Genomic DNA, 11,946 nt, shown 5'->3' with positions numbered 1-11,946 from the left:
CACACACCCACTGTGCAAGGCTGGCTCCCAGGCCCCAGGTCACATGCAGAGGGGCGCTGCACAGTCTGCAGCTGGACAGGAGACAAAGTCCTGATGTGAGGTCTGGGTGTTGGCCTGGAGACCCGCCAGTGGGAGCTGAGGGAGGGCAGTGCATACTTGCCAGTGAATCGCCCCGTGAGGGCCCAGATGCTGGCACTAACTCGGTTTCCTGTTAGCCTCTCCCCTCCGTGGATACGAAGGCAAGCCACGCCATCCACCGCAGACTTGGTGCTCCCTTGCTGTCCCAGAACAAGGCCTCTTCCTGGGACTCTGCTGGCGTACTTCACCTGGAGTGCTCTCGGTGTATCTGCTCTACCCAAAACGGAGTCCCAGCACCTTCAACCCAAAATGAAACCAGAGCTCCACACATGCTGCTTGTGCGTCACACTTTAATAGCCACTCCGGGGCACCACGCGGGACACCCCTAACCATGAAATTCACATTGCATGGGACAGTGCAAGTCAGTGGTTTCAAGAAGAGAAGAAAGTCAACCTCTTACTGTGAAAACATAGCCACGCCTCAGAAAAGCAGCAAGTAAACCAAGCAGAAGCTCCTCCATGTCAGAGCCCTGCTGTCCCACCCCAGGGCAGCTCCTGGGGTGGAGGGGGAGGGGTGCAGCAGAAACCTTGGTGCACAAGTGGGGCCCCCATGTGAAATTCACAGGGTGTCCCACAGCCAGCACATGGCACACCAGTTCCCAGGGCCCACCTACCCTTTCAGCCAACCCCAGATGGAGAGGAATGCAGGCAGCCTGGGGACAAGGCTCTGGACCGTCCTGTCCTCAGCCAATAGATGAACCACCTCCAAACCCACACAGCTGGGACCCTGTCCTTCCCCATCGGAGGGAAACTGCAGCTCACCTTGGCACAGGGGCACGTGAAGGGCTGGCTCCTCCTCCTGGGTCCCCAGGAGGACTCCTGCAGCTCACAGCCACAGAGCAGCAAGGGATGACAGCCACAGCTGCCCGTGGGACCCTCTTTGGGAAGCATGGTGGGCGAGAAACACAAGCCAGCCACACCTGCAGCCCTGGGAGCTAGGAGGCCAGCCTGCAGAGTGCAGCAGATGGACAGAATCCTCCAGGGCACCCTGGCAGCCCCAGGGCTGCAGGAGCAGAGGGACGTCCTGGCTACTTGGCGACTGTGGGCCACCAGTCCGGCACAGACACAGTTAGGGCCACCAGGCTGCTGTTGGAGGTCCTGATGTGGAGAGGGCCCTTAATCTTCTCTGCCCGCAGCAAGGCGAGGCCCACGTCCCCCTGGCCAGCCCTGTACTTGCCAGCGGCCTGACCCGACTCGGTGAGCACTGGGGCGCCCAGAGCGATGCCATCCTCAGGGACAGGCCCCAACAGCTGCACTGGGAACAGGCGTTTGCGGATGACGCCCATGTGGTGGGTGCGGGCGGTCAGCTCCTGACCGATGTAGCAGCCCTTAGTGAAGCTGACACCATTCATGAAAGCCAGGTTGGACTCCAGGGGCAGGGCCACTCCTGGGGGCAGGTCCCGGACCCCCTCAGGAACGCCTGTGGGGTGGGAGGGGAGAAGCTCCCTGAGGACTAAGGCCTCCTCGGGGGCTGGGGGATAGTGGGCTCGCGGAGAAGGGCCAACACTGGACACAGCCCCTGAGCCCTCCCCCCGCCCCCACCAGCACAGCCCCACCCCGTCCCTACCTTGCTGGTACCGGTGCCTGTGATAATCCCGGGGGTCTCCGAGCCGGCCTCTGGGCACCGGCACCAGGCCCTCATCCCGGACAAGAAGCCGCCAGCCCATGCGGGCGGTCCGGGGGTCAGGGGTGAGGACGCTGGTTCTGTCGGTCCACTCCCGCAACGGCGCGACCCCACAGACCTCCTCGGGGCGGTCAGGCAGCAGAGCCCACACGCGCAGCTCGGGGCACAGCTCCACCACAACCTTCCGCCGGATCCTGTACAGTGCCAGGTGTGTCTGCAGGGCGCCCAGCACCGCGCTGTCGCACTCCAGGAGGAAAACGGGCACCTGTTCAGCGAGCTCATGCTCCGGGAGCCTGCAGGTAGGGGCAGGGGCTCCTGAGGGTTGACCTGGGGCCACCGCTCTCCACCCACCATGCTCCAGACCCCAGGTCTGCTGCAGGACCCTCCCCACCCGGGGTGCGAACCACAGGGAGCGGTCCACTTGGTGGAAGACAGGCCGTGGCTGGGCAGGTGGGACCCAGGTCCGGGGACCACAGTGCTGTTGGTCTGGTCCTCCACGTGAGGGGGAGAGCTGCAGGCAGCCTCACAGGACCAGGACCTGCCTCCTCCAGCCCACAGAAGCCAAGGGTCTGAGGTGGGTGCCCTCAGCACTCACGATGGGGGGCAGGCTGGGGGGTAGGTGGGACAGCAGGCAGCGGACAGAGCCGAGGGGATGTGCTGTGAGGCCACACACAGTCTGCCCAGAGCCACCTCCCACTTCCCAAGGAGAGCCCTGGAACCCTGTCAGGGCCCCACAACCACCCTAACTGCACTCTGGACCCCCACTGCCACAGCAGCAACCCTGGAACCAGGTGTGCTAACCACATGGGACACGCAGCACAGAGAAGAGACTGGTACAGGGACCTCAGGGGAGATGTTCAGGACCCACAAGAGTATATAACCAAGATCCTGGTCGTAGATGTGGACTGGACTAGGATCCCCAGCCCAGTGGAAACAGAAAGGGAACGGATAACACCTTCCATGAGCGTGCCTGAGAAACTACCAACTAGTGCCCCCGACCCCTCCCCCAGGGCCCATCATCTGGTGTCCCAGACCCCTCCTCAGGGCCCAACATCTGGTGTCCCAGACCCCTCCACAGGGCCCACCAATTGGTGCCCCCAACCCCTCCCCCAGAGCCTATTATCTGATGTCCCAGGCCCCTCCCCCAGAGCCCACCAGCTGGTGCTTTTGACCTCTACCCTTGACCCCATTAGCTGATGCCCCAACCCCTCCCCCAGAGTCAACAACTGGTGCTCCCCCACCTCTCCCCTCAGCACCCACCAGTTGGTGCCCCGACCCCTTCCCCAGAGCCCACCTACTGTGACCCCAATCCCACCCCATCACTTGGTATCCCTTACATGTACCCTTGACCCCATTAGCTGGTGCCCCAGAACCTTCCTCTCAAATCCATCAGCTGGTGCCCCTGACCACGCCCCCACAGCCCACCAGCTGACGTCACCCACTTCTCAGAGCCCACCAGCTGGTGCCCTGACCCCTCCCCTAGCAGCCATCAGCTGGTACCCCTGACCAGTCCCATAGAATCACCACCTAGTATCCCTAATCTCTACCGTTGACCCCATTGCCTGGTGACCCCGGAAACTTCCACTCACACCCACCAGCTGGGGTCCTGGACTGCTCCCCCAGAGCCCACTAGCTGCTTCCTGACCCCTTGCCCAGAGCCCACCAGCTGATGTCATTGATCCCTTACCCTGAGTCCACCAGCTGGTGCCCCTGAACCCTTCCCCACAGCCACCAGTTGGTACCCCAGACCCCTCCCCCAGATTCAACAACTGGTGCCCCCCTACCTCTCCTCTCAGAGGGCACCAGCTAGTACCCCCAACCCCTTGCCCAGAGCCCACGAGCTGGTGCCACTGACCCCTCCCCCAAAGCCCATCAGCAGGCGACCCTGACCTCTACCCTTTACCTCATTAGCTGGTGCCCCTGACCCCTCCCCCAGAGCCCACCAGCTGGTGCCACCCACCCCTCCCTGCAGAGCCCACCAGCTGGTGCTCCCCACCCCTCCCACAGAGCCCACTAGCTGATGTCCATGGCCCCTCTCTCAGAGCCCATCAGCTGGTGCCCCCAGACAGTACAGGATTAAGTGCTGCCCTGGAGAAACCAGTTACCCCACAGGAAAGAAAAGCAAGGACTTGCTTGGGGTCCCACCTCTGGGGGCTCACCCTAGAGTGCACACTCTATTGTGTCCACATTCCCCACCCCCACTCCCACCACAAACAGCAGCCATGGGTCACACTGATACAGGTGGGCAGAACCACAGGGTATCAAGGTGTGTGAGTCCAATCCCAAGCAGTTACACTTGTCAGACTTCGAGGTGACCTACTGGTCAGACAAATGGTAAAAAGCCAGGAGAGGAGCTGGGGTGAGAAGGGCAGGTGTGCTGCACAGGGAACAGGGGACCCAGTGGTGGTGATGGAACAGCTGTCCTCATCGAGGTCACAGGGGCCACATGTGTGACCAAGGCACAGACACCAGCAAGTGCGTTCACACATGCTGGCGCATCGAGTCTGGGGGGGACCCTGCATGAGCTCTGTTAGTGGCCCATGTCCCACCCCTGATAGTGACCCCAGACTCCAGGAGGCAAGACACCACCCTGTGGGACTGGGGCAAGAGTGCACAGGCCTCCCTGCTCCTTCCCGTGCTCCCTGTGAATCCACCATTATTTCAAAAGAGTCATAAAGGAAAAGAAGCTGTCTCAGAGGACGGGGCTCCAGATGTCTATGCAGGTTGGGAGAAAGCAGCAAAGGGGTATCTCCCACCGTAAACCGCCCCGCACCGTTAGGGTTCTCTGCCACATGCACCTGTGTTTTCATTTTAAGTCTCGTGTAAAAACCACCCACAGAGACAACATGAAAGATGGCAGAGGAGGAATCAGGCAGGGCTGGGCACAATGTGAGGTCATGGGCACCATGTGAGCACCAGCCTCTGAGGGTCCTGGCCAGGGAGCCAGGTTCCCAGGGGCGCTAAGGCAGGCCAAGGCGGGCAGGTCCCCATTCTGGGTTCAGGCACTTCCCTGGCCACCTGTGCCCATGACTGTGCGCCAGGCAGACCCTGGGGACCAACAAAGCTAGAGTGCACCCCGGCCCCCCTGTGCCCCCAAATCAGACTGTCTGCTGCACTTGCTACAGCTGAGGAACAGGGGGTGGTGGGGAGGAGGTGCACCTGTGCCCAGGGTTGCTTGCCAGGCCTGACCCATTCGATGTCAGGAGCACCAACACCCCCAGCCCTGAGTCACAAGCACAAATGTCCCCAGATGCCCGGTGGCACTGCCTCTGGGCCAGTGTTGCCAGGTAAATTTATCAGATAAACAGTGAACGATGTCTTTAGCAAAAAGCACCTTCCAAACACTGCAGAGGACGTCCTTACTCTAAAAGTCACCCGCTGTCTGTCGTGCCCTGCACTCTTGTTGCTAAGCATGGCTGCCCCTCCTTGGGTCACAAGTGCAGCTGCAGGAAGAGGGAGGCTGGGGGACAGCTGCGGCCTCACCAGCTGGCCTGGCTGTCAGGGCACAGGCTGTGTGAACACCAGAAAGGGAGGCCTGGGCCCGCCTAACCCCATGCCCAGAGCACAAGGAAACCTCTCTCCCAAGAGTCTGATGTCCTCTCTGCACAGCACCCACCACCCTGTCATCTGCGACCCCCATAAACACAGGGGGTCTACCCTATGATCACACAAATACAGTCCCTCGAGGACGTGGCAGGTGTCAGGGTGTGAGGTGTGGGCAGGTATGGGACACAAGGAGGCCAGCAGGAACAGGATTGTACCTGGAGAATTGAGTCAGGCTGACTGGTGTGCTCCAAGGCACTTGGGGGAGTGGCCTACCGGGTGCCCATCGGGGACTGAGGACATAGTGCCCTCCAAAGTCCCCAAGAGGTGCCCCAAGGAGTGAGACCATGGCAGGGGGACTGAGTGGAGGCCACATGGGAGCCACATGGGAGGTTCCTGGAAGTAGGTGTCCCTGGCCCCACATTCCACTGAGCACACACAGGCCAGACTGCACCACCCAGGAACTGCTAAGATCCACACGAAGGGAAAGAGGTGGGAAGGCGAGGTGCATGTCCTGCTGGAAACAAGGGAGCAGGGGACCGACCCGATCCACAGAGCAGCAGACACAGACTGGGGAGCTTCCCACAAGAGCCAGCAATACCGTCCGTAGTGGAACCCAGAGCACCTTGTATGCAGCCAGTGCCTGAGGAAGGCTCCCCAGACAGCACACGTGTGGCTGGGACAGGAACACACACAGCCTCACCACAGGGAACGAGGACAGCAGGGGGAGGAGACCTGAAACATCACATGTGACCAGGGGCCATCACTCAGAACACACAAGAACACTGAAAAGTTCAAGGGTCAAGAAACAGACAACCCGATTAGAAGTGGGCCAGAGACCTTAACAGGCACCTCCCCACAAAAAATATGCATGTTGCAAACAAGCCATTGCTTGCTGGTGGGGACCCGAAACCGCACAGCCACCATGGAAGGATTTGGTGGTTTCTTACAAAACCAAACATTGTTGCATGGTGCGACCCAGCAGTCGAGCTTCTGGGTCCTTACACAAAATCCTGGACGTGGATGTTTACGGCAGCTTACCCACAACCACCCAAACTTGGAAGAACCAAGACATCCTCCACGAGGTGACAGGTGAAGAGACTGAGGTCCATCCATGCCAAGCGACATCACTCAGCGCTAAAGAGAAATGGCTTAACCACATGTCACTAAGTGGAAGCAGCCAATCCAAGATGGCTGCGCACTGTGGGACTCCAAGTGCCCAGCACTCTGGAAAAGGAAAACCACGAAGACAGGAAAAGGATCCCCCCCCCCACCAGTGGCTTCGGGGATTAGGGAAGGGAGGGATGACTCGGGACACAGGGGGGCTGGGCTGTCAGGGTGGTAACAGCCATCACGTGATGGGTCCATGTCATCCCATACTTGTCCTCCCCACGAAAGGATGGGCCCTGGGTGCTGCAGCATCAATGAGGGTCCCCCAGGTGGGGACGCTGCCCTGAGGTAGTCTGTGCCTTCCCCGCGGTCATGCTGTGAACTTAAATGGGCTGCAAAAACTAAAGTCCACTTTCAAAGCAAAAATCCCAAGCTACCCCTAGAACAAGGTGTTACACCTGGGAAACCAGAACAGGGGGCCACGAGGCAGGAAGTAGATGAACCAAAAGGAGAAACTCCAGAGAGCACCAGGCAGGGACAGAAAGCGGGACAGAAAGCTGGACAGCGCTGGGCTCCCAGGAGGGTAGCCCTCTCCCCAGAGCAGCCCAGTCAGCCTCAGGTCAGGTGTCCTCCCCTCGATGCCCAAGCCCCCCGTGTCCTTCCCCAAGTGACCCGCCCTGAAGATCCTTTCGCAGTCTCTGAGAGTTCACGCCAGGTGCCCGGGCTCCGGGTGACCCCTAGCAATCCGCACCCTACGCGTGAGGCGGCCTGCCCCTTCGCGGCTCCCGTCCCTCCTCCCTCCCCCTGGGTGCCCCTGCCCCTCGACCTTCCCCCTGGCTGCGGCCGCCTCTCCTCCCTACACCTAGGTAGCCCAGCCCCTTCTCTCTCCACCTAAGTGACTCGGCCCCGCCCGAGCTCCCGCCCCTCCTCCCTCCCCCGGGTGCGGCCGCCTCTCCTCCCTCCCCCAGAGGCCTGCCCCTCTTCCCTCCGCCTGGTGCGGCCGACTCTCCTCCCTCCCCGGCGGCCTGCCCCTCCTCCTTCCCCCTGGGTGTCCCCGCCCCTCCTCCCTCCTCCTTGTGGCCCTGCCCGCCCCGGCTGCCACCCCGGCTGCCGCCCCGGCTCCCGCCCCGGCTCCCGCCCCGGCTCCCGCCCCGGCTCCCGCCCCTCCGCCTTCCCCCTCCCTTTAGGTACTGCAGACGCCCGCTCTCACCGGTAGACAATGACGTCGTATAGCGTGCGGCCCTGAATGTTGAGAAAGTGGGCGTAGCCCGCCCGCGTCGGGGGTGGGGTAGCGCCGTCCGCAGGACCCGGAAGCGGCAGCTCATTGGTCAGCAGCCCCAGGAGGAACGGCGCGGAGTCTGGCCCGCGCACGCGCAGCAGGGTGCGCTCGCCCAGCGGGAAGCAGGCCCAGGCCGCTCCGTCTGCGGGGTCGCCGCCGTGACGGCTCGAGCCGTGGGCGAGGCGGCGCTTCGGGGTCGCACACAGCCGCCAGCGCCAGGCCCGGCTGCCGTGCCCCTGAGCCGCGCCCCGGAGCAGCGCCGCGGCCGCCATCTTAGGGAGGAGTAAGGCGGCTCGAAGGGGCGGGCTGGGCGGCGGCGCTGGCAACCGGGTGGACGCCACAGCGGCCTCTGCCGGCGGGCGGGGCTACACGTGGGGGCGGGGCGTGCGCGGGGACGAGACGTGCGGGGCGGGACTTGTGCGGAGAAGGGCGGGCCTGCGCGCGAGACGGAGCTTCGAGAGGGGCGGGAACGAAGTGTGCTGGGCGGGACTTGTGCCGACGAGGGGCGGGGACGGAGCTATGAGGTGGGGCTTGTACCTGAGGGGCGGGGCCAGGCGCTATCCGTCAGCCTCCCGCCCCGCCCCCTGACTGTCCTGGCTGGGCACCTCCATAGGACGCACCTGCCCTGCTCCTGGTCTCCAAGAGGTTTCCTCTTGCTTTACTATGGTGATGTGCATGTAAGATGAGGGTCTCCATCGCTGAAATCTCAAGCGCATAGTTCAGCCCCAGCCAGCGCGCGCTTATCGTGTACAGCCGTCCCCCACTTCTATCCAGAACTTGCCATCTTCTGCCGACCACTAATCCCCTTCACCCGGCCCCCAGCCCCTGGGGCCCCCAGTCCCCTCTGTCTCCGGGAATCTGACTCTCATGAGTAGGATCGCACAGTGTGTGTCGTGCTGTGACTGGCTGATGCCATATAACGTCCTCCAGGTTCGTCTGTTCGGTAGCAGGTGTCCGAGCTTCCTCTTGAAGGATGGGTGAGATTTTGTTGTATGGATGTCCCACAGGTTGCGGACGTCTGTGTTACTTCCACCCCTTCGGTGTTGTAGATGTTGCTGCCATATGTATGCACATCTCTCGGAGACCCTGCTCTCAGTTCCTTTGGGTGTTGTGTGCACAACCATGCTCCTGTGTGTCCTCTGCTCACACTCTGCCCTTCTCTCTGACACTTAGGATCACCCCCTGTGCTTGAGGGGAAGTCTGCCACACCAGCTGGAAGTCTGCCACACCAGACTGCCACACCAGTCTGACCCTGTCCACATGGAGTCAGCGTCAGACCCCACAGGCTCAGCCCCACAAGACCACCCCCACTTCAGGCGCCAACCCCAAGTCCAGATGACACCTATGCTCTGAGCCACAGGCAACAGATCAGAGGTTCCCACGGCCCTTCCTCAGGTTTGATGAATGTTCTGGAGGGGCTCAGAGAACTCAGGGAAATGTTTCACTTTCTAGATTAGTGGTTTATTACAAAAGGATATGACTCAGGGACAGCCTGATGGAAGAGACGCCCAGGGTGAGGCACTGGGGAAGGGGTGGGAAGCTTCCATGACTCTCCAGGCATGTCACTCTCCCCACATCTCCACGTGCTCCCCAGCCTGGAAGCCCCCCCCCCCCCCCCCGCCAACCCCAAGACCGTCCCTCTCAGTTTTCTTTGGGGCTTCATTGTATAGACGTGATTGATTAATCCATTGCCCATTGGTGATTGATTCCATCTCCCCTCCCCAGAGGTCAGGGGCAGGACTGAAGCCTCCAACTCTCTGGTCCCATGGTGGGGTCCATAGGCCACCAGCCGCCATCCCTAGGGGCTTTCTTTTTTTTTTTTTTTTTTTTTAATTTTTTTTTTAACGTTTATTTATTTTTGAGACAGAGAGAGACAGAGCATGAACGGGGGAGGGGCAGAGAGAGAGGGACACACAGAATCAGAAGGAGGCTCCAGGCTCCAGGCTCTGAGCCATCAGCCCAGAGCCCGACGCAGGGCTCGAACTCACAGACCGCGAGATCGTGACCTGAGGTGAAGTCGGACGCCCAACCGACAGAGCCACCCAGGTGCCCCCCCTAGGGGCTTTCCAAAGTCACTGCAACAACATGAACTAGGGCTTGTTATGAACACCAAGACACCTTCATTGCTGTCTTCAGTTGGGAAACCCAAGGGCTTTAGGAGCTCTGAGCCAGGAAAGAGTGACAAGGGCCAAGTCCGTATTTCTTACTATAAATCACACTATCACAGGCATGTACCCTGAGGGCAATTGCCAGTTCATACAGTAATTCTGTGTCTAATTTTTCAAGGAACCTCCATACTGTTTTCCTAGGTGTGTGAATCAGTTGTGCAACAGATGCCACACACTGGGTGGCTTATACAACACACACCTGTTTCTCAAAGCTCTGAAGGCTGGAGGTCCAGGAACAGGGCCGGTGTCTGCTGAGGCCTCTCTCCCTGGCGTGCACATGATGCCTTGTCACCTTTGGTGTCTCTTCTGAGAAGACACCAGGCCTGCAGGGCCAGGGCTCGGGGATCCCTAATTACCTCTGGAGGGCCTATCTCCAGACACAGTCACACAGGGGACCAGAGCTTCGCATGTGGGTATTTGGGGGGCATAGCTTTTGAGCCCTGTTTCCCCCATCAGCTGTTGTCCTGTTTTTGCTCCCCTTTGGGGGAAACTGAGAGACTGTGTGCTGCATAAGAACTGCCTCTTAATCCCCCTGCACTCCTCAGAGCCCCAGCCGAGGTGGGAGATGGAAGCTGGCTTCCTGCCCCCACCCTGGATCTGTGTGGTCTGGGCTCCACTGCCCACTGCCCCTCCTGTCCTGATTGAGCTTTCTGAGCTCTAGTCCCAACACTGTGTGCAAACGGGGCTGGAGACGAGGCCGAGCCAGCCCCCGGTGTGGGGCTCCAGGGCCATCCTTGGGCCCAGCTCCGTGCGTCCCCACCACGTCACCAATTCCCCCAACCACACTCCAAGTCTGTGTCCGCACACAGGGCATTTCCCCAAAAGTCCAGACCCACAGCCTGCCGGGCACTCCCCCTTGAGTGTCCTGTTCCTGAAACACAAGCATGTTTGCACAAACCTGACCTGCACACCGCTTCCGGGGCCCTAGAGCTCCATATCTGACACCTCCCCTCCACACACCTGCATCCAAGAAGTGGGGTGGCTGTGTGACACCTCACTCCCACAGCACATCCCTCTGGGATTGATCAGGTGGTCTTCTCAGGACTGGATGCTGAGAGGACCACGTGAGAACAACTGTGAATGCTAAAGCGCACCCCACTATAAAGGGGTTACGGCTCCATGGTTAGTGACCCCATGGCCTTCCACCCCAGGTCTTAGCACTGGCCCCTCACCCTGGCCTCCTCCTAAGGCCCTGGACACTCTGCTGATTCACCTGGTCTGAGTGCCTATGTGGCTCCCTGCTGCATCCCGAGGGCACGGGTAACATGGGCCATCTCAGCGTGAACGGCCCATCAGCACACAGTCGGAGCGCCAATGCTGGGTGCCCGCCCATCCCTGAGCCTCAGGCTGCTCAGCCCCCCTACTTGCCCAACTCCCCCTTGTCCTGTCCAGCCCTACCCAAGACCATGCTGCCCAAACCTGTGAGGTACTGGGTCTCTCCCAGCCGGGCCTGGCAAGCCTGGCTGACAGCATGGTGAGGGATGCGGATGGCCCCCCGAGCCCCCTAGGGTCTCCCAGGCCCTCGGTCCCCCTCCTGGCTGGCATCCTGGCTGTGACCTGCCATTCCTGGTATGTGGCTCCCCTGGCCGCTGGCCACTGGCTGCTTGCCCTTCATGGAGAAGGTCTTCCTCTGCCTGGCCTGGCATTCCACAGGTGACCCGGCACGTCGCTGCCAGCTTGGGGAGGATGGAGAGGAAGCGGCCCGGACAACACGGGGTGGGGGGGAAGGGGCGCGTTCCTCCAGCCTCACGTCAGCCGGCCCCTTGGCCAGCAGAGGAGTCTGCTTCCCACCAGCACTGCCGCCCGGCGCCACCGGGAACCGTCCCGACCTTCCTGGCGCAGTCCACTCGGCGCTGTCCAGCACAGCAACTACCCACACTAGGGCTGGTCAAGTGCACAGCAACTCAGACCAAGTTAAATGAAACTTTCAGCTTCTCGCAAGAGCCACACTGAAGTGCCCAGAACCACACGTGGCCAGTGGCTGCCTGCACCTGCCAGCTAGCACTTCTCCAAGCCCTCTACTCCGGGAAGCCCTCCCAGATCTCTGGGCCAGCCTGGCAATGGGGATCCTTGCGCATGGGCTGC

The 11,946-nt window shown here is 61.1% G+C and overlaps 1 protein-coding gene across 1 annotated transcript; it reads right to left on the bottom strand.

Moving 5' to 3' along the window:
- Positions 1-411: 411 nt before the first annotated feature.
- On the bottom strand, positions 412-8,162 carry IBA57 (iron-sulfur cluster assembly factor IBA57). Its single transcript, XM_060636520.3, has 4 exons — positions 8,109-8,162; positions 7,625-7,999; positions 1,705-2,054; positions 412-1,557 (listed from the first exon to the last, which is right to left on the bottom strand). The coding sequence occupies exons 2-4, from the start codon at positions 7,963-7,965 to the stop codon at positions 1,166-1,168; spliced, it is 1,083 nt and encodes a 360-aa protein (XP_060492503.1). The 5' UTR covers positions 7,966-7,999; positions 8,109-8,162; the 3' UTR covers positions 412-1,165.
- Positions 8,163-11,946: the final 3,784 nt, after the last annotated feature.

Source organism: Panthera onca, chromosome A1 (genome assembly GCF_046562875.1).
Source record: "Panthera onca isolate mPanOnc1 chromosome A1, mPanOnc1 haplotype 2, whole genome shotgun sequence".
NCBI classification, from domain to species: Eukaryota; Metazoa; Chordata; class Mammalia; order Carnivora; family Felidae; genus Panthera; species Panthera onca.
Note: the sequence above shows the minus strand (reverse complement) of the source record. Positions and strands in the feature narration are given on the sequence as shown.